At 58.3% G+C, this 20,471-nt stretch overlaps 5 protein-coding genes across 5 annotated transcripts; 1 reads left to right on the top strand and 4 right to left on the bottom strand.

Moving 5' to 3' along the window:
* Positions 1 to 1,867: 1,867 nt before the first annotated feature.
* On the top strand, positions 1,868 to 8,377 carry CH63R_13550 (Nacht domain protein; the record flags this gene model as incomplete). The annotated part of the gene is made up of 4 exons (XM_018308524.1): positions 1,868 to 2,338; positions 2,420 to 3,023; positions 3,124 to 7,616; positions 7,706 to 8,377. 4 exons carry the CDS (start codon positions 1,868 to 1,870, stop codon positions 8,375 to 8,377), a joined length of 6,240 nt encoding a protein of 2,079 aa, XP_018150842.1.
* A 761-nt stretch (positions 8,378 to 9,138) lies between these two features.
* On the bottom strand, positions 9,139 to 9,904 carry CH63R_13549 (short chain dehydrogenase; the record flags this gene model as incomplete). Its single annotated transcript, XM_018308523.1, has 2 exons — positions 9,139 to 9,451; positions 9,564 to 9,904. The coding sequence occupies 2 exons, from the start codon at positions 9,902 to 9,904 to the stop codon at positions 9,139 to 9,141; spliced, it is 654 nt and encodes a 217-aa protein (XP_018150841.1).
* A 654-nt stretch (positions 9,905 to 10,558) lies between these two features.
* On the bottom strand, positions 10,559 to 12,313 carry CH63R_13548 (HET domain-containing protein; the record flags this gene model as incomplete). Its single annotated transcript, XM_018308522.1, has 1 exon — positions 10,559 to 12,313. One exon carries the CDS (start codon positions 12,311 to 12,313, stop codon positions 10,559 to 10,561), a length of 1,755 nt encoding a protein of 584 aa, XP_018150840.1.
* A 485-nt stretch (positions 12,314 to 12,798) lies between these two features.
* On the bottom strand, positions 12,799 to 14,866 carry CH63R_13547 (Uridine permease; the record flags this gene model as incomplete). Its single annotated transcript, XM_018308521.1, has 5 exons — positions 12,799 to 13,986; positions 14,096 to 14,175; positions 14,240 to 14,535; positions 14,651 to 14,673; positions 14,750 to 14,866. The coding sequence occupies 5 exons, from the start codon at positions 14,864 to 14,866 to the stop codon at positions 12,799 to 12,801; spliced, it is 1,704 nt and encodes a 567-aa protein (XP_018150839.1).
* Positions 14,867 to 18,917: 4,051 nt separating this feature from the next.
* Positions 18,918 to 19,981, bottom strand: CH63R_13546 (WD domain-containing protein; the record flags this gene model as incomplete). Its single annotated transcript, XM_018308520.1, has 2 exons — positions 18,918 to 19,436; positions 19,517 to 19,981. 2 exons carry the CDS (start codon positions 19,979 to 19,981, stop codon positions 18,918 to 18,920), a joined length of 984 nt encoding a protein of 327 aa, XP_018150838.1.
* Between the last annotated feature and the right edge of the window lie 490 nt (positions 19,982 to 20,471).

Genomic DNA, 20,471 nt, shown 5'->3' with positions numbered 1-20,471 from the left:
CAAGTCTGGCCGTGTAACATTGCACATGACGGAACACTTTCGTCGACGCAATTGCCCTCAAAAACCCCAACCCGCATGTACACTAGCTGTTATGACCTACCGAGACCTCTGAATGAATGAGACATTTCACGATCTAAAGGTGCTTCTTTCATGTACCAAGCCCAATCCCGCCGAAAGCAAATCGGGAATGTCGTCCAAAGGACCGGGCACTCATATCAGCATCATGATCGTCGAGATCGTCGCCTCACTTCGTCACAACACCACAATGAATGCTGTTTGTTTCCGGGGGGAAATTCAACATACCGGTACGCCAGCAAGCTTAGATGCCCCCCCCATGGATGTTTTCATTCTCCGACTTCCCCTCGCTTGCCAAGGCCTAATCACCAACCGGAGGGAGACCAATCACCTTGTCACATCAGCAGAAGCCCGTCTCACCCTGTCCCAGGAGAAGAAGTGCCGCCCTGCGCCTGGGTTTACCGGTAGAGACACACGCATCCCCGGGCCCGAGATCCCAAGTCGGTCTAGTGTCCCGCCCGGCAAGCCCGGTTCAGATGGCCCCGTGCAAGCCACCGAACCATTTCGAGGTGCATATCGATAATCGGACCAGAAGCACTTCTTCAGCCCGCCCCTACGCACACACACACACACACACACATACGCACCCTCTTCGCTTCGTACCCCAAACGTCGAGAGTCGCGGCGGCCCGAGGAAGACTTCTACGCCAGCTACGTGTTCGTGGCGGCATCACACAAGCTACCATCGAACTAACACCGTTTCCGGCAGTGCGATCGGGGGGGGAGGGAGCGCTAACTGCCGTGGAAAAGAAGCCCATCTGCGAATCAACCGTCGTCCTAAACGGTCCCGTCAACGTTTGCCGCTCATTTGCTCCATGCGGCGGGCGGGACGGTCCAGTTGGAGCTCACAATCATCGGGATCAGCCAGCCATGAACGCGGTGGCGCGAGATGCAGCACGTTTCGCGGCGGCGCGAAGCCCTCATCAACACGCATTTCTGGAGTTTCTTCAGCCCCAAAGTCACCCTTCAGCTTGGCAGCGGGGAGGGAGGAAGGGGGGGCTTCTTTCGACCCTCGGGACATGATCAGGAACTCCCAAGACATTCCCGTTCCGTTCCCACCCTTCCTGCGCCAAATAAGAAAAAAAGAACAACAACAAGACGAGAGACTGTCTCGTTTGGGAGGGGCTATCTTTCTGGGCATTGCTCGTCTCGAACAGCGTCAGCTTCGTATTGGCCAGGTAAACGAAAGACTGCTTCGGCTGGTCTGAGGATTTCTCCATGCTCACAATGCCATATGCTCGACGCGAGCATCCTCGAACGCAGCCCATCTACTTCGGGATGCGTTGCAGACGCCCTCTTGTCTCAGCGAGCAATCATGATCATCAGTCTTTTTTGTGAGACTCCGGCATCGCCGACTATGACTGAGAGAAGGCAGAGATGAACCATCCCCCCTCTCCCCCCTTCACCCTTCCCCTTTCAAGAGGGTACTCTCTCTGCGTTTTTGGGGAACGGCGCGTATAAAGCAAAGCTTGAACCCCCCGAGGACTTGGAGGAATTGGATCACCATCCAGCTATCAAGAATGCTTGGATTTCGCAGAAACCCACTGAGTGTGTTGCCAAACCCCCTTTCCCTTTCATTTCACCTTCTCTGTTGAAGCAGAACCGCAACTGAAAGTTTCCATCCACTTTGCACAGGTCGGCGGAAGCGTACTTCGACTACATCGTCGCTCCAGTCCCTAGGCTCAGATACCACTGAGTCTACTGTTAACGAAGGATCCCCAGCTCCAACTCAAGCTCCAGCTCCAGCTCCAGCTCCAGCTACAGCAGCAGTTGCGGCCCCCCCAGACACCAAGATGTCTGTCTACACATCTTCTAACCAGCCCTCGCTGGCCAAGCACTCCATCAAGGAGGAGGAGCCCAGCGCCGTCCACGTCGACGACGTCGCCAACAGCGACACATCCAGGTCGTCGTCCATCAGCCTGGACGCCCTGACGATGGTTGCCTCCCACGAGGCACACACGTCTTACAAGATCGTGCGGGTCATTGACACGGCCCGGCGCATCCAGAAGAAGCTCGTCCGCGAGGTCGAAGAGGTCTCGCACCAGCACTTCCAGAGCATCGACCTCGAGGCGTATCTCGCCTACATCGCCGATGAGCGTCTGGTCCACATGCCGCCCAAGGGCAGCCAGTGGGACCGCGTGTTGAAGTCGGCCGAGTTCTTCGGCCTCCAGCTCGACGGATACTCTCGCCATATCCAGTCCTTCATCGAGGGCTGTACCCTTGTCCGCGACACCGCGCTGGCAACTTGCTACCTATTATTAGAGGTTCGTTCATACTTCATGGTGGTCTCTCTTTATCCATTCCAAGTTGTCACACCATCCTAACATTGCTCTGCTCTCTGATAGCTCGGCCACGACCAAGCTCAGGCGTTGGAGCCAACCTTCAACGCCCTGTATGAGCTCGGCCTCTTGCTCGGCCAGGCCATCAGACTCCATGGCATGTTCACTGCGAGCGACGCCATCCGCTACGAGCTGAGCCGCATCTTCGACAGTGTGATCCGCCTCGTCGGAGACATTGCCGTCTACTACCGAACCCGTATCAACAGCATCTACAGCGGATCCGTGACGATCGACTTTGACGCCGAGTTCGGCTCGCAGATCACCAAGATCTGGGCCCAGCGGGAGCACCTCTTCAACCACATGTGGCAGCACAGGCTCGGTAACAAGAGCCGCCGCCTCGACATCACCACGCTCCGCCGGCACCTGCTCCCCACCCGGGAGTCGGCCAAGTCGCACGTCTACGGCCGCGTTGCCGACCGCAAGCTGCGGGTCGACGGCACCTGCGACTGGCTTTCCCACGACCTTCACGACTTTCTCAGCAGCGACAACGACATCTTCACCGTCACCGGAGGCGAGGGCTGCGGCAAGAGCATGCTTGCTGCGTGGGTGAGGGAGAGGCTCGAACGCCCCGTCCACCGGACCCAGTATGAGACATTGTCGTACACATTCTGTGAGTATAAAAGCAAAAAGAAGAAGAAGAAAAGAACCCCCCCCCCCCCAAAGACTGTCTGAGGGAGGATCAGTTAAACTAACGTTGCCATCATTCTCAGCAACCGACATCCCTTCAGAGGCCACACCCATTGCCTTCCTCAAGAGCCTCCTCTCCCAGCTTCTTGAGGTCAACGTCGGCGATGTTGCTCTCTTTGAGAAGCTCGAAGCCATCTTTGAGCATGTCTCCCCCCATAACAACAGCTCAAAACTTGAGTCGGACCTCTGGGGGGCACTCGACTCAAGCTTGGCCTCCATCAACAACAAGAAGGTCAACCTGGTCGTCGTCGTCGACGGCCTGGACGAGATCTCGGGCGGCGCGTCCAAGGCAGAAGAGCTCCACAAGCGCCTTCACACCAGCATCGGCAAGCTCCCGAGGATCCAGGCCGTCACCCTCTCGCGCCCCATCTCCCACCTCGGCGGCAGCCGCTGCAAGCACCTGGTCATCACGCCCGACCACGTCCGGGACGACATCGAGCTGTACCTCGCCACCAGGCTCAGCCAGAGCTGCTGCTTCACGGCACAGAACGACGACGCCAGGCGGGCGCTGGTGGGCCAGATCGCCGACCAGGCCAGGGGCTCGTTCCTGTTCGCCTACCTCGCCAGACGGCTCTTCACGTCCGTCTCGGACTTTGCCGCCTTCCGGGGCACGCTCTCGAACTGCAAGTCGGACGTCAAGGCCGTCATCGGGGAGCTCATGAAGAGGGTCAACCTCAAGGAGGAGTACGGCGAGAGCAAGACGTACAACCTCTTCACCTTCATGGTGACGGCCGAACGCCCGCTCACGGTGGGCGAGATGACGGACCTTCTCGGCGTCTCCCTGTCGACCCGAACCGTCTCCTCCGGCGCGGACGTCATGGGTCCCGTCCGCAACACCCAGGGGCTCGTCATCGTCCGTCGTGGAACGCTACGCTTCAAGCACTCCACCGTCCGCAAGTACGTCCAGGGCCTCTGCGGCTCGACCCTCATGTCCATGCACGACTCGCACCGCCACCTGACCATGGCCCTGCTACTCTTCGCGAAGAAGCGCTTCACCTACAGCTGCGAGCCGTCGCTGGAGCTGATCGCCGACGAGGTCTTCCAGGAGTGCTTCCAGGCCAACCACATTGTCAGCTACATGATGCGCCACTGGGTCTCCCACTTCCGTTCGTCCTCCCTGTGCGGCCAGAACGGCTCCATCACCCTGACCGCCGAGTTCAAGGAGGTCTTCCCGGACTCCGTCTTCTTCTCCATGCTCGAGTGGCACCACTGGCAGACGCAGTACGGCATCAAGGAGACCATCGAGATGCACAACCTCAGCCTCCGCATCCGGTGCACGTCTTTCGGCGAGAAGAACCGGTGCTACCTCCAGAGCCTCATCGTCCTCGGCAGCCTGCACCGGCGCCAGTCCGAGCTCGAGATCGCGGCCGAGTTCTTCTACAAGGCCTCCCACATCGGCCAGACCATCCTCTACAAGTTCAGCCCGCTCGTCGTCTCCTGCACGAACCTGTTCCTCACCTGCACCGAGACGCTCACCTTCACCAAGAGGACGACGACGGTCACGCACCGCGAGGAGATGATCAAGTTCATGATCGAGATCTCCAGGAACAAGCAGGGCGCCCGCAGCGACGCCGTCATCAAGTGGCACGAGGCCCTTGCGAAGCTCTACGTCGACATCAAGGAGTCGGAGGCCGCGATGGCCATCTACAAGGAGCTTCAGATCATCGTCACGGCCCGGTTCGGCAAGGGCTCCAAGAGCGAGGGCAAGATCGCCGAGGCGCTCTCGGGCATGACGGTCGTCCTCAAGGCCAACGGCGACAAGGGCGGCGCCGAGCACGAGCACTGGCGCCACCTCCTCTTCGAGACGGCCGAGGAGCTGTCGTTCACCGACGTGCGGCGCATCAAGATCCTCATCAGCCTTGCCCGCGACTACGAGGCCAAGGGCCACATCATCCAGGCCGAGAGGCTCTACGTCAGCCTCTGGCGGGGCATCCTCGAGGCGTGCCGCACCAAGGCGACGACGGAGCTCCACATCCAGAAGATCAGCATCGCCATCGAGTACATCCACTTCCTCAAGCGCATCAAGCGCAACGAGGAGGCCTGCAACATCATGATCTGCGTGTGGGCCGAGTACGAGAACCAGAACTTCGAGTCCGAGACCATCATGATCCGCCTCAAGGAGCTCGGCGTCCTCGCCAAGTCCTTTGGCGTCCTGACCGTCTCGATGAACATCCTCAAGAAGGTCTGGGGCTGGTTCAAGGAGAGGAAGACGATCGAGAGCGAGGAGGCCGTGTCGACGACGACCATCATCACGGAGGTCGTCGAGGAGATCACCGAGACCGTGGTCGAGACCAACACGTCCATCACCGTGGTCGAGACGGTGACGCGCGAGATCTGGGAGGCCAACTACCAGCGCTGCCGCAAGGGCAAGACGGACAGGCACTTCTTCAAGGCCTGCCTGAACATGGTCAACCTGTACCTCAAGCTCGAGAACTGGGCCGAGGCCGAGGTCGTGATCCGCAAGACGCTCGAGGTGACGTGGAAGGGCGTGCTGACGGTCGACTCCAAGCTGACGCTCGAGGGCGAGTTCATCTCGGAGCGCATCTCGGTGGCGCGGCGGCTGGCGCTCTGCTACCACCGCCAGAGGCAGTTTGAGAGGGCGGACGAGATCTACCTCCGCGTCTACCACGCCTGCTTCTCGACCTTCAAGGCCGAGAACGTGCTGGTGCTCGAGTCGGCCGAGGCCCTGGTCCAGTTCTACGAGGACTTCCACCGCCACGACAAGGTCATCGAGATCTACAGCTCGCTGCTGCAGCACTACCGCAAGCACCTCAGCGCCGGGCACAGCATGACGGTGCAGGTCCTCTACAAGCTCGCGGCCGTCTACCACAAGCTCGGCCGCAAGGAGGCGTACGACTGCTACGCCGAGATCGTCGCCATCTTCTCCCGGGACGGCTGCTGCCACGGCAGCGCGCTCGACGCGGCCGTCATCGTGCTCAACCACTACCACGCCGAGAAGCGCTGGGCCGAGCTGCAGAAGATCTGCGCGACGCTGTGGTCGACGTTCGTCCACCGCAGCGGCGAGATCCAGTTCACGCAGGAGACGGTGGAGCTCATCTACGCGCGGTACCGCTACGTGCTCGAGGTGCACGCCAAGGCCGAGTTCTCGGTGCGCTACAAGCTCACGATCGAGTACCGCGAGACGGCGACGAGGGTGTTTGGCGCCTCGGCGGCCATCGTCATCAAGGCGCTGATCGCGCAGGCCGAGATGTGCGAGGCCTCGGAGGAGCACCGCCACGAGTCCATCACCATCTACGAGGAGATCGTCCGCAAGACGACGACGGCCAACATCGTCTCGGAGACGACGGTCCGGACGATCAAGAGGCGCCTGTCGAAGCTGTACGTGACCGTCATCACGTCCAACAAGTCGACGACGACGACCACCATCGAGCGGGCCATCGGCGTCAGCCTCGAGGTCTACGGGCAGCTCAAGGTCGAGCTCGGCTGGTGGCACGAGACGACGCTCACCAAGCTGCGGGAGATCGTCCTGATGTACAAGAAGGTGGGCAGCAAGGAGGCGCACGCGTCCATCACGCAGCTCCTCCAGGCGTCCATCATCGAGATCGTCACCACCGTCAGGGTCTCGATGCACCTCCACTCGGCCGCCAAGACGCTGGCCTCCATCTACGTGTCGGCCGGCATGGCGCACCACGGCCAGGACCTGCTCCGCCAGCTGCGCTACCTGCTGCTCTTCCCCGGCTTCGAGGACGGCGAGAAGGACATCAGCATCAAGATCTCGGGCCAGTCCAGCAAGGTGTACCTGGTGTTCCTCATCTCCTTTGAGCAGGGTCTGGGCAGCGAGTCCAAGACGGTGACGACGACGTACAGCTTCTCCGAGCTCATGGCGGACGTGCTCCTCGAGACGGTCCTCTACGAGCAGTACATGTCCGTCATGTCGACGGTGACGGACTCGACCCGGATCGAGACCATCATCGAGCCGGCCGCCCGCCTCCGCTTCGTGTGGGAGTCCCGCAACAGGAAGGGCTTCGTGTCCGTGCTGGACAAGAAGCTCTTTGCCCTCTTCACCTCGCGGTACGGCAAGTTCCTCGGCGGCCAGGACGCCAACGTCACCTTCAGCTTCTACGAGGCGCTGCTCGCCGAGATCGGCGGGGGTATCGCGGCCGACAGGGGCGCCATCGACTTCGCGCTCGTGTCGTGCAAGGCGGCCTTCTCGTCCGTCAGGCGGCTCATGGTCGAGGAGAACAACTTCACCAAGGCCAACGGCGTGGCGAGGTGCGCCTTCGAGTTCGCCCACGCCCAGCGGTTCTACCACCAGCGCAACTGTCACGCCTGGGGCTTCCGCCTGGCCGAGGTGCTGGCCGGCATCGACGTGGACAACTGGAGGACGGCGGACGCGAAGCAGAAGGAGAGCATGCTGGCCACCAGCCGGCACGTCCTGCAGCACGTCCTGGCCGCGCTGAAGGAGGAGAAGGTCGAGTTCACCAGCCTTCGCTTCGAGGACATCTCCAGCCTGGTGTACCTTCTCGGCGAGCAGAAGAACTGGTCCGATCTCGAGGTAAGTCTACATTTATCCCCAGCGCCGCCCATTGTTCGGGGTTTTGGTGATTGATTACTCTGTATGCTAACAACAATGCCCTCAAACAGACTGTCCTCACCTCGCTCTGGCGGTCCCGAGAAGTCCAGCGAAACTGCGGCGTCTGGACGCCCGACGTCGTGCTCACCATCGGCTCGCTCCTGGTCAACGCCCACGAGCTGGCGGGCCACCTGGACCAGGCCATCGGGCTGTGCGAGACCATCTACTACAACGTCCGGCAGTCGCGCGGCGGCCTGGACCACTCGGCGCTCTACTTCTCCAACCGGCTGACGTACCTCCTCCGCCACGCCAACCGCCTCCGGGACGCGGGCCGCGTGCACCTCGACGTGGCGCGCGACCTCGACGAGCACCTGGCGGCCACGCGCGGCTCCGACAGGGACGAGCGGCTGCGCGCCGCGGCGGACGTCCACCTGGACGGCATGCGGCGGTGCGGCTGGGCCACGCGCGGCGGCGACGGGGGCCGGGGCGCCGGGGAGATCCTCGAGAGGCTCCGCGGGTACGGCAAGCTGAGCGTGCCGCCGATCGAGGAGTGGGCGGCGGCGGACGAGAAGAAGGAGGCGGGCCGCGTGTGGCCCGAGGCGATCCGGTGGGATCTCGGCAAGCCCGAGGCGCCGGAGGTCGCGGCTGCGGCGCCCAAGAAGAAGAGGGATCTGCTGTCGCCGGCCAAGGAGAGGTGGGGACGTCTTGGGTTCCGGCAGATCGGGTGGGAAGCCGTCTACTGAGGATGGTGAGAGTATTGAGATGGGAGCGGGGAGGTTTAATGAACCCGAGAGGGAGAAAAGCAGTCTTCTTTCAGACATTGTTTGATGATGATGGACGCTTCGTCGGTTTGTGTTGTTGAAGGGAGTCTAATGGGGAGATGGACAGGGATGATCACACCGCATTTCCTTGAGTATCTTACGTTTCATTTGTCAAGCTCTCCTATATCAATTCAAACCTGTTAATTCATGGGACTGGTACTGAAGTGTGTTCCCTGCCGACTTGTCGTGAACTCGGCGAAACTGATTGTCTTGCTCAACGTACTTACGTATTTGGTATGAGTTGAACTAACAGGTCGTGGTTGGTTAGAAGCAGTTAAGATGTGTTTCTCACTTTTGGAATCATCTGGATCCTGAACTAATTCTCGCAAGCAACAAACGAGTTGGACCTTGTTCAAAGTTGAGGAAAGTGATCTAATTCAGGCCGGAGTCTACACGAGTCGCTAAGAACAACTCATCATCTGCTATCATGTCTCGGCCTGGTCGCGTGAATAAGTCTATCCATGGACTTGTGTATTAGTTGCGTATCCCGATATCAAGAGCGGACTTAGATCTCTGTACGATCCCAACCTCTCTGTCCCCTGGTCATCCCGCGTCGAACCCCAACTTATACAGAAACGGACGCAACTCTGATAGCAATGTTCTCCACCAGTGACCACCCCCAGGACCACCCCGGGACGACCCCTCCGTCAGCGAATCACCGGACCCAAGCAACACACCGACGTCTACCTCGGGTCGTTCGCGTCCGGAGACCCCGGGCCGTACCAGTGGCCCGGCGGGAAGGCGTGCTCGTACGACTTGCGCACGCACCGCGACCAGCCGCAGTCCATCATGCCGTTGCTCAGCCCGCACGGGTACCGGCTCATCTTCTCGCCGCGGACGTCGCCCTCGGCCCACCGGTCCGCGTCGAGGGACAGCTCGTACGTCTTGGGCGCCTGGTTCGGCGCCGCGCAGGTGCAGCGGAGGTGGGCCCCGGGCGCGCCGGCCAGGGACCCGTCGACGACTTTGCAGTCCGGGCAGGACTCGGCGAGTCGGAAGCTGGTTTGGTTATTCTCATGTCAGTATCATCATCATCATCCTCATCATCATCGAGGCAGATCTGGGAGGGGGGTTGGGGGATGAAGGGGATGGGGGGGTTGGACGCGCGCACCTCATGGTCTTTTGCCAGGTAAAGGTGCCCCCTCCGGCATCGTTGAAGGCGATGCAGTTCTGCAGCGCGATGTACCTTGCGTACGGGAACCTGCCGTCGCTGGTCCGGCAGCAGCTGTAGAGGAGCCACTCGTCGCGGGCCGCGAAGGGCTGGAACTTGCCCTTGATGACGCGGGTGCCCTTGCAGACGCCGCCGAAGGCGTCGAGGCCGGGCTGGTCCGTGACGCCCTTCCCGGCGAACCAGGCCCCGAGGTTGAGGAGGCACTCGTCGCTGCTTTCGGCGAGGGCGAGGGCGAGGGTGAGGCCCGGGGCGGCGAGGGCGAGGAGGGTGCTGGCGCGCATGGTTGTGTTTTGTGTCGATGTCTTGTAGTAGTGTCGAGCTGGGAGGATGAATGGGGGAAAGACATGTGAGCAGACGATTCAAGACATGGATGGTCTCAAGGTGAATGGAGGCCTCAACGGTGCCCTGAGAACCGTGTAAGTGAGAAACGTTACTTTTTGGGTTCAGCCCTTCTGCGTGTGTCAAGCAACACATGCAACCTCTATCTCCCATGCTCCCATGGGACATCATGACAGGTAGTAAACTCATCTCACTTGTAGAAGAAGCTGTCAGAAAAGAACAGGATTCAGAAGAAGGGGTCTATTATACAACTATAATTTGTAGTATTGCTACACTTATTTACTTCGTTTGCTGGCATCTTCATCAACAAACCCTTCATGTCCTGCTTACCACAACCTTGATATTCCGATAGCCTCTGTATTTCTGCTGCGCCTCAGTAAAACTGTCTTTTGTAAGCAAGTCGTTCATGTCCCGTTTTTGTAAATTATCAGTAGGCATCCAGTGACAAAATCATCCACCTGTCTCATCAGAACTTGTTGAATGTGTGACACGATAATCGTCATCCCTTTCCAACCGAATACTTTTACCATATACCGTACACAATGATTCGTCGGTCCTTGCCTCTCATTTCGGCCAGTCTGGGCGTATAAATGCAGTCATTGGAACAGTCTATTTCCTTGACTACTACCGAAACTGCTGCGAAACTGCTCCCAGGTCTCCCCCATGCGGGAGTCTGCACCAATCTTCGATATCGCAAGATACACCACTTTGATGGCCCGGTCTCCCTCGTCCCGAATCTCCCGGTCCAGGGCCACAAGAATCTTGGAGTTGCCGCTGGAGCCCACGGCCGTGTGAAAAGTGCAGTCCGGCTCCACCCCTTGGCCCTCCATCGGGCGTCTGAACTCTCGGAGCCAGGCCTCGACGTCGTGCTTCTCGTACTTGCGATCCAGCACTTCGCAATTCCACTTGGGCACGCCGCTGCGCTTGCTGACGGAGAGCAGGACCAAGAACTTCTCATCCAGGCCATTGACCCGATGGTTGACCCGCAATACGAGTCCCCCGAAGCAGTGTGTTGTCAGCGCAGATCGGAAGCCGACGGCACTGTAGACGGGGCGTGAGATGTTTGAGGAGGGCGTCTGCATGTACTGCGGCACTAGACAGTCCACCGACGTGACGAGCTGGTGGTCGATGTTGGTCGAGAGCGACTCGTCCATCATGCCGATGTAGAACCCGTACTCGAACCGGTGGCGATAGGGCCACGGCATGAGGCCTTCCGCGTGCCGGGGCACCCTGGAGAGGAGATAGATCTCCCTGACGCCGCAGACCATGAGCCGGTGGACGGGAAAGGGGCGGCCGGGGAAGGGGCACCGCCGGTGGATGTTGTCCTCCTCCATCAGCGGCAGACAGATCCGCCGCTTCTGGTCCGGGTCCGGGTCCGGGTCCTCGGTGCTGATGACGGAGAGCATGGCGCAGAGGCAGTTGACGGCTGCGACGACGGGAAGCCGGATACACAGGCCGACGTTGGTCACCTCGTACGGGGTGCTCTCGGCGTTCCTGTGCGTGGCCACGAAGGCGGCCGAGCGGCGGAAGACGGACGGCGACGGCGCCAGGACGCTCTGCCACCGGTCGGGGACCTCGTCCGGGTCCCAGGCCCAGCAGAAGACGGTCTGGTCGTCGGACGACCGGACAATCTCCTCCTGCAGGCGCAGGAAGGCCTTGGGCCCCTCGCCGTAGATCAGCGGCATGTTGATGTCGAAGAGGCCCAGCAGGCAGTAGGCCATGTCCTCGGGCCGCGTGGTGCGGCGGCGCGAGGCCCAGCTCATGCGGGCGGCGACGCTCGCGGACCAGACGGCGCGGTTCCCGGCCAGGTAGGTCGGGTCGATGCCGGTGGCGCGGGCGATGGGGAACCGCAGCTCGGCCTTGGTGCCGATCTCGACCCAGTCCGCGGTGTAGAAGAAGGCCTTGCGGGGCGCGAGGAGCTCCTGGAGGGTCCAGCCGCGGGTGAACCAGCGGCTGGACCGGAACTCGGGGCTCTCGTGGGCGTGGATCCTGGCGGGGAGCCCTTCCTCCCAGGCGACGTCGGCGAGGTGGACGATGCAGACGGCGGCGTGCTCGTACCAGGCGAACATGGAGTTGATGGCCTCGGAGAGCTCGGCGCTGCTCGTCTTGTCGATGCAGTTGGTGTCGACCCAGAGGTGGCCCAGCCCGTCGTCGCGCGCCTTGCCGCAGGCGTGGACGATCTTCAGGTAGCCCGGCTTCTCGCGCACGTCGCCGCGGGCGTCGCGGGCCGTCCACTCCTGGAAGCTGACCTCATTGTCGCCGTCCCACGTGTGAGAGAGGATCGCGTACGGCGGTGCTTTCTCGGGGCCGAAGGTGTCGATGGCGAGGGTGTGAGTGTTGATGAGCCGCATTTCTCAACTCGGGGGAGTGAGAGGAGGATGAGGATACATATGTATGTATATATATATATATAAATGCCGACTCGGGGTTTGATGCGACTCCGCCAAGAGGTATTGTACTGTGTTATTTTGTGATGTACACGGTTATATCCACCTAAAAGACACGAGCAAAGGACCACACCAGGTTCTTGATGTGAACAGCTTCAGGCTGGGGGGAGGGGTGGGCTTGGTGAACGCTGGTTGTTCTCATCATCAATCCTCATCACCCATCACTCCTCATCACCACTCATCGAGCACAACTCAGACAGCATATATCTCCATGTAAAATCAACTTAGAAATGTCCTTGCTGTTTCTTCACTAAACAAATATTTCTATAATCTCGCAGTCTCAACAAATCTTTGCACAAGTGGTATCATCGAAAATCCAAACACACAACAACAACAACAACAACAACAACACCCTCCTCGTCCTCCTCCTCTTCCTCTCATACACACCCTCAAATCCGCTTCGCTCCATCATCCATACCCTTGGAGTAACCAGTGACGGCCTCCTCGTCAAAGTCCTGGCTGTCGGCGCCGTAGGCAACGCGGACGTCGTCGATCTCGTCTCCGACCTCCATCCACCTGTCGCTGCAGGCCGGGATCGGCGACAGCTTGCAGAGGCCCCAGTAGACGCCGCTCGAGACGATGAAGCCGCCAAAGAAGTTGAGGTTGTAGATGTAGGTGGCCGCCGCGGGCACGTCGCGGCCGATGGCGCCGGCGAACCCGACGACGTTGATGAGGATGCCGGCGACGTAGGCGACGTAGCCGCGCCAGTGGAAGCCGTAGGTGAAGTAGTAGGGCCCCGTCTTGCGCGCGTCGTACAGCTCCTTGATTTCGAGGTACCCGCGGCGGACGAGGTAGTAGTCGGAGCACATGACGCCGGCGATGGAGCTGAGGAACACGCTGTAGGACGACAGGTAGGTGGTGAACTGGTTGGACGAGGTGAGCAGCGTGTACGGGCACATGGCGAGGCCGACGGCGGCGCAGATGTACCCGCCGCGGCGGATGCTGATCCACCGGGGCAGCAGGGCCGTCATGTCGGTGCCGGCCGAGACGGAGTTGGCGGCGATGTTGGTGCCGAGCTGGGCGAGGGCGAAGGAGGCGGCGATGACGAAGACGCCGAAGCGCTGGGCCGAGCCGCCGTCGTCGATGAACCGCTCGAGCAGGTCGAGCGGGTCCCAGATCTCCTCGCCGTAGATGACGGTCGACGAGGACGAGACCATGATGCCGATGAAGGACGTCAGCGCGAAGCCGACGGGGATCGTGATGAGCTGGGACCACAGCGCGTCGCGGGGCTTGCCGGCGAAGCGCGAGAAGTCCGGGTCGTTGACGATGAGCGTGGCGAAGTTGGCGATGGACGACATGACGCCCTTGACGAACTCCCACGCGAGCGCGCTGCCCTGCAGCTTGGCCGGCTGCCGGACGATGGGGCCGACGCCGCCGGCGCGGACGACGGCCCAGACGAGAAAGGCGACGCCGGCGCAGGGGACGACGTAGGACTTGACGGTGAACAGGTGGCGGATCTTGTGGACGGGGAACCAGATGGCCGGCAGCGAGCAGAGCCAGAAGATGAAGAAGGAGACCCAGTCGGCGGTGCGCGTGCCCGAGTCCTCGGGGAACGTGTTGGGGATCTCGTTGCGGTCCTACGTTCACGTTAGCTACGAGGCTCGTCGTGTGTTGACGACTCCCACGAGTTTTCGTGAAAGGAATCAGTGGAATATGGTGAGAGTTGTCGTCGTCGTCATCACGTACCCAGGACTTCCAGATGGACCGGATCATGAGATAGACGCAGTGGCCTCCGATGTAGGCCTGCACGCCGTACCAAATACACGCTTCAGGAGGGTGTTAGCAAACAAAGAAACCAACATTACTTTCCTCGGACTAATAGCAACTCACCCATGGCCGCGCGGTTGAAGACGGGCCACAGACTGCCCCAGATGCCGAACGAGGACCGGTTCACGACGGGGAAGCCGATGTGGTAGACGGCGCCGATGCGGCCCGTCAGGCAGATGAAGGCGCCGGCGATGGCGTAGCCGATCCAGACGCACAGCCACGACTGCCACCACGAGAGCCCGCTGACGATCATGGACGACGATATCATCCACGTGTTGACGTTGAACGAGTCGGCAACCCAGAAGGCCACGAAGTTCCAGGGGCCCCATTGGCGTCTCTCGGGCTCGACGCTGGTTCGTCTGTTAGCATGGGGGTTCACCACGGACAGTACAGACTGTACTGGTTTCTCTTTCTCTCCGTCTGTCCCTCTCCTTCAACCTCTTCATCTCTCTATCTCGGGGTCAGATTACGTACGGTTTCAGGTCATAGTTCGTCAGCTACACGGCGCGCCCGATTGTCAGTTCAAGGCTCTCCCGACGTCCACACGAGTTCTCGGAGGCTGGCGGAGCATACCATCAGTTGCGCGCTCGTCAGCCCGGGCTCCGACTCGACCGCGAGCTTGTCGGCCCAGTACCGCCATTTCGAAGAGTGGGCCTGGCCCGGCCGGCCTGTGGTCGTTGCGGTGTCCATGTCCGCCGTCTCGGTGAGCGTGTTTCGTCTCTCTTGGAGGGTAAAAGTGAGAGATACGCGCGGATTGTGTGATGTCTGCCGGGCGGCCTGGGTATAAGAAGCCGCAACCGTTCAAAAGAACCAGGATCAACACGACAACACGCTGCGATGACGCTATGCACGTGAGGTTGCAAGGCGGCACGGAGGGGTTCGTTGTGATCCGGGTCGTGATCTGCACACGGGATTGGAGCGCTGACGAGTGGCGATTCCAAGGCAGATAGAGAGAGCCAGCGGATGGATGAGTGGGTGGCCAGTGGGTTTGGTCTCTCGGCAGTTCAGATGGAGTGAAACGGACGGAAAGGGGAAAATCGTCTGATATTTATTGTTTAGGTACGACGGGTACTGGGCCGGTGTCGCTCGAGTATGATATGGGGAGAGACTTTGATAAAGAAAAACACGGAATCCTCGTCAGTCACTCTTGGACGTAGTAGCTTCGCGTGTCTAGCGGCGGCATCGACTGACGGGACGGGACCCGAACGCTGAACCCCCCACATCGACAAGCTCTTCAGTCTCGTCGGCAGAGACGAGATTGGGGTAGACTCTGAAAGGATTGGACCATATGGCCATATGGGGAGGGGGGGGGGCGGCGGACCAGGCCTGGGACAAGACAAGACAAGACCAGAGACTGCACCATGAACCGCATCCGGGGACAAGGGATGTGGCCGGTCTCGCCGCGATTGCAGCAATTGGCGAGGCCTCGAGGTCGAACAACGACGTCAAATCTGATCGAGTAAGAGGAGAACAAGCCCTGGGAGTATCTCGTCTCTTTGGACGCATCCCACATCAGCCATTGGTTCGTCCCGAGGAAATGTTCTTATCAAGGGGGGGGGGCGGGCAACCTTGAACGAGGAATAGCTCCCCCCTCCCCCCCCCTCCCTCCCATGATGCCTGTCCGGCTTGGGACGGGTCTACGGCTATCGACAGACACTACTCTGTACACGACGTACCCATGAACCACCCCATGATAAGCCTAAAGTAGTTCCATTTGACATGGGGGAGCTTATCGTTGGCTCCAAAAACCCCGCATGCCGCCAAAATTCCATTACTCGATCTCATCGAGTCAACTACAAAATGGTGCGACTCGCGGCCACGGCTTGGGGCTGCCGTCCTCCTCCTCCAGCAGCAACCAAAACGACTGAAAGGCTCTTTCTTTGCTTTGCCCAAATTGTATCTGTATCTCTTGTTTTGTGTTATTTCTCTCTCTCCTCTCTTTCTCTACCACCATTCTCCACAGCTTTGCCAAACTGAGGCCCAGAACGAGGTCAACATGTCGTCAGTCTGGAGAAGAGAGGACCCTCTATGGAGAATTCGGGTTGACGTCAAAAGACGATTGCGTGCTTCGATCTGGAATCCCATCTCTCGAACGTCCTGTCGTCGTCTCACGGCCAGTTGAGAATAACACACTTCGGTAATTCAGGGCTCGGAGCCATTTCCCGCACGAAATGATACCGAACCCTGCAGCCAACAGAGGTACTTCTTGGATTTGCCCCCGTCCCTGATAAGCAGAGGCTTGGAAAGGAGCCACATCCAAGATAAGGACGAACCCAAAAAGTAGAGGAAGAGAAAAAAAACCCTTGGTCCCACCCCAGTTAGTTCGCTCGCATAGCTGGGGGGGGGGTCTGGGGATCTCCTCCCTTGCGATCGACACATTCACATCAACATACGTTCCACTTATCTCCAGACCTCGCAAGAGGCGCACAAAGACGCATATCCCCGAGCCTGGGGCGATTGTCATCCGAGGTATCGGGCGGTCTTGGTCTCCTGGCTTAGCTGGATACTAAGCCGCCCAGAGAGAGGCGCGTTTGATGTTTGTCTTGCTGTGCTGGCTAACGAAGCTTGATAAGGCCAGCCAGGATAAGGTCCTGGCCGCCGGCGCATCCTAAGCCGGGCTCCCTTGACGGCAAAAGCCCTGCCGCTGGGTGCAAGCACAACTGCCAGAACCCGGGGAACGGCTATGGTCTCTGCTTTCTACGCCTTCAACCCTGCCTCTTTTCTCTGGAAGATATGAAGACGGGTTGGACTGAGAGATCCCGTCGCAGTAACAAGACGAGCGCGCGATGACGCGCGGAGCGGTCGCGACCCCCTTGACGGGCGGAAAGCTGCATGGTCTACCCCCGATATGTATCCCAAAAACCACGGGGCCGCCGGCCAGACGCCACCATGCAATAGAGTTTCGATTCTGGAAGTGGCCCTGTCAGCCAGCGCGCTCCTCATCGTCCTGCGGTTGGCGATATACTGTAGTGACAGCCAACTGGTGCATGAGGTTAACGGGACTTTGATTGTCCTCCCTTTCGTCCGTGGCTGGTCGAGCTACCTCTTTGTGATACTTGTAGCAGGAGGTCGTGTCGAGTCAGATTGCTACACACAAACCGAAGCCCATTCGCCGTCGTGCACCTGGTTCTCCGGTCTGCCCAAACGACGCTTGTCAATGTGGGCCAGTAGTCGAAACCCAAAGACGATATAATCGCTTGAACAATCTCATATGCGAGCGTGTGGTGTGATGATATTCGTGGAATGGATAAACAGGACGGATATCATAAATCAGTACATGAGACTCTAGCCAGTGTGTCGTCTTGTAACTGCCCTTTCTCTAATGTTCGTTTCAACATGTTCTTCTCTCTCTCTCTTCAGCCTCGAAACGTATTCTTTGGCCTGTACCGCCCGATTCCTCATTGAACCAGTCTCAACTAGTTGCTTTGACCCTAAGCAAACCTTTTCTTGTCAACCAACGGCACCAAGTCGCCCTCATGAACGTGGCAGAGGGATGGTTGACCTCGCTGCGGGAGCTCTCTCGGACACCGCATCCATGACCACATCCCACTTGCAGCCATACATAAATGCCACGATAAGTACACAAGATGTAACTGGCAGGGCTGAGGTCCAAGACTACTCTTTGGTCTCAGCTGGTATCTCTGATATCTGTTGTGTTCATTCCGAAAAAGCTTCCGACAAGAGATCTGCAGAGCTTGGTTGGCCACAAAGCGGCTTGTCGCTTCCAACCTTCCGATTCTCAGAGAAAGGAGAGAGTGACAACGGTGAAGACCCGGATTGCCTTTCCATTTCCCTCCTCCAATATCTCTATACTCTGCTTCAAATCTTGCCGAAGAACTCTGGCAACATTTTGGAGAGCCTCCAAGACACGATCGACTTCGGCAAATTTCTTCTCCTGTGACTCGACCAATCTATGCTCGAGCGGGGACATTGCTTGTCGGTTCTTGATCTACGTTCGATCGGTAGTTGCTGTCTAGAAAGACCCGGTATGATCACATCTCTCTTGCGAGGTTGAGAAGCGAGAAGATGTGCTCAGCCTTGGTAAACCAGCTTCGCACTGTCTCCAACATTTGGGGATTCGATGTGTCTCCGGGTGTTCTCTTCCGGGACATGTTGATCCAAGAAGGCTCCTTGGCGGCGAAAACGTATCTCCCAATCAGCTTTTCAAATGCCAACACCAGAACGGTCTACAGGTGAGGTCGGAGGTTTGCGTCCCCGTTGCCCTCTGCTATCCCGATGCATTCCCGTGATGATTGTCTCCGTTGGGAGCGTTGTCGTCAATCGTGGCAGGGCGTTCGTTAATATTTGTCCCACGAGGACCAAACTACGTTGAAGTACACGTTAGCTGCCACATTCACATGGAGTCTTGTTTATACTCACCTACTTCGGAACTTTGCGCATTGCCTCCTGAGTAATGGCCTCTTTCAAGGTCGTAGTGCGCTTGGTAGCTGGTGGCATCTGAATGGCCGCGGAAGCGAGTGGCTTCTGGACGAACCTGATAGAACCCAGCATCTTTTCGGGGTTAGTTGAGCTTCGGACGTTATCTCGGCCACCGGGGTAGGCGGCCGAGGGGAATATAGTTGGCAATGGCAGCTACCTCTGACTTGAGGTCTTGCTTACTTTACTGCCATCCAGTTTGTGTGGGCCAGACTTTACACAAAGTTTGAATCATACTTAGGCATAGGTAGCTCAGTGTGCTAGGCGGCTTTGTACTTTTCCCTCTTCCGTGTTCATGAAATATCTAAACGTCTTTAATGGTAAACCTTAGATTCAGGTTCGTGTATTCTTTGGCGGGATCTTTGTTGAAGTCGAAGCCGTTGCCATGTCCAAACACTGCGACTTCGGTGATCTTTTTCAAGCCGAGAGCCTCCTTGTGCTGGATGAGCATCCAGGCCGTCCCGCTGCCTTGCACAGTCCCAAGAATAGCTTGGCCCTCCCGGCTGTCCATTGAAAACACCGCTTTCTTGTCCCAGCCTGGAACATTTTCAAATTTCGCGTCTTTTAAAGCCTGTACAACAATGTCGTATGTTCCCTTGTGGGAAACATGAGATCGGAAGACGACTTTGAGGCCTTTCGGGTCAATCTTTTTCGACTCACAGCCGTCTAGCCACTGGAAGTAGGCAATATCGGATAGCGTGTCCAAGTCCGGAACAACCCCTTTTTTAAGTTCGCCCTTTGAATACGTAGGACTCTTGTTTTGGTCGAAAATGAAGGCCCCGGAGGCTGGAACCACCACGTTCGAGTACATAGCTTTCGTAGGCTAAAAAAGGGACGGAATCAGCGGGCCTCTTTGGCATTTTCAAAGCATGGCAAGAAGGGAAAACTTTCGAGGCTACTCACTTCTTCATAGTCATCATCTTTGATGAAGTTTTTGTTGTGCCAGTAGCGGTACACAGCGGCTTCCGTCTTCTTTACTGGAAGATCCTTATCCTCGAAGGCTTTGTCGAGGACGTTGCCGTAGGAAGGAGCGAGTGCATTCTTCTGATCGAAGGGGTACCGAAAGATGTATATTAGCCAGCCGTTTTGGGCCACAGCGGCTGGGTCCTGGAACGGGCTCGCGAGGGAAACCCCTTTGTTTTTCTTTGCCGTCTCTTCGTTGCTGAGAGGGAACAGGTCCCTGAGATATCGGCCCTTTTCCACACGGCCGTTGTAGTCTTTACCAAACTCGGGAGTCTCTATTTTTGCTCGCTTGGTGAGGGTGTTGCTGGGCGTAGGTGAGGCGCTGATCAGGGTTGCGTGGATCAAAAACAACAAGAACAAAGAACGGAAGCTCCCACTTCCAAAAGAGTGAATAATATTAGCCATTACTGTAATTAGCCGCCAGCAACTGGTTAAATGGTGGTGAGAGCAAGAGGATAGATGTGTAGGCTCTACGAACCATGCGCGCGCCGCTGCAGCACAGTCTCTTTTGAATCAAAACAGAACGAGGCCGAAAAGCGAATGCGAAGGGAGGTGGAATCGGCTTGTTTTCATCGGTAGAGAGAGAGGGAAGGATAGAAAACACACAAGTACAAATATTAGCTTGGAACTCAAATTGATTATCCAGGGTGGATGTTTGGGTCCGTTCCCTCTCGACTAACACGCGGTGACGCCGATCTTGGCACTTTTCACATCTTTCATTTTAAACCACTTTACCAGGTAACTAACTGGACACACCTTTTGATCACCCCGCGGACTCCAGTTGTAAGAACGTACCAAATAACTGACGCCTCCAAGAGACCTGGTTACTGAAATCATTACACTAGGTTGTCTGACTAATGGAAGCTCTAAACCTGAGCTTGCCCTTCTCCAGTAG

This window comes from Colletotrichum higginsianum, chromosome 10 (genome assembly GCF_001672515.1).
Source record: "Colletotrichum higginsianum IMI 349063 chromosome 10, whole genome shotgun sequence".
NCBI classification, from domain to species: domain Eukaryota; kingdom Fungi; phylum Ascomycota; class Sordariomycetes; order Glomerellales; family Glomerellaceae; genus Colletotrichum; species Colletotrichum higginsianum.
The sequence above is the reverse complement of the archived record's forward strand: the minus strand, read 5'-3'. Positions and strand labels throughout refer to the sequence as shown.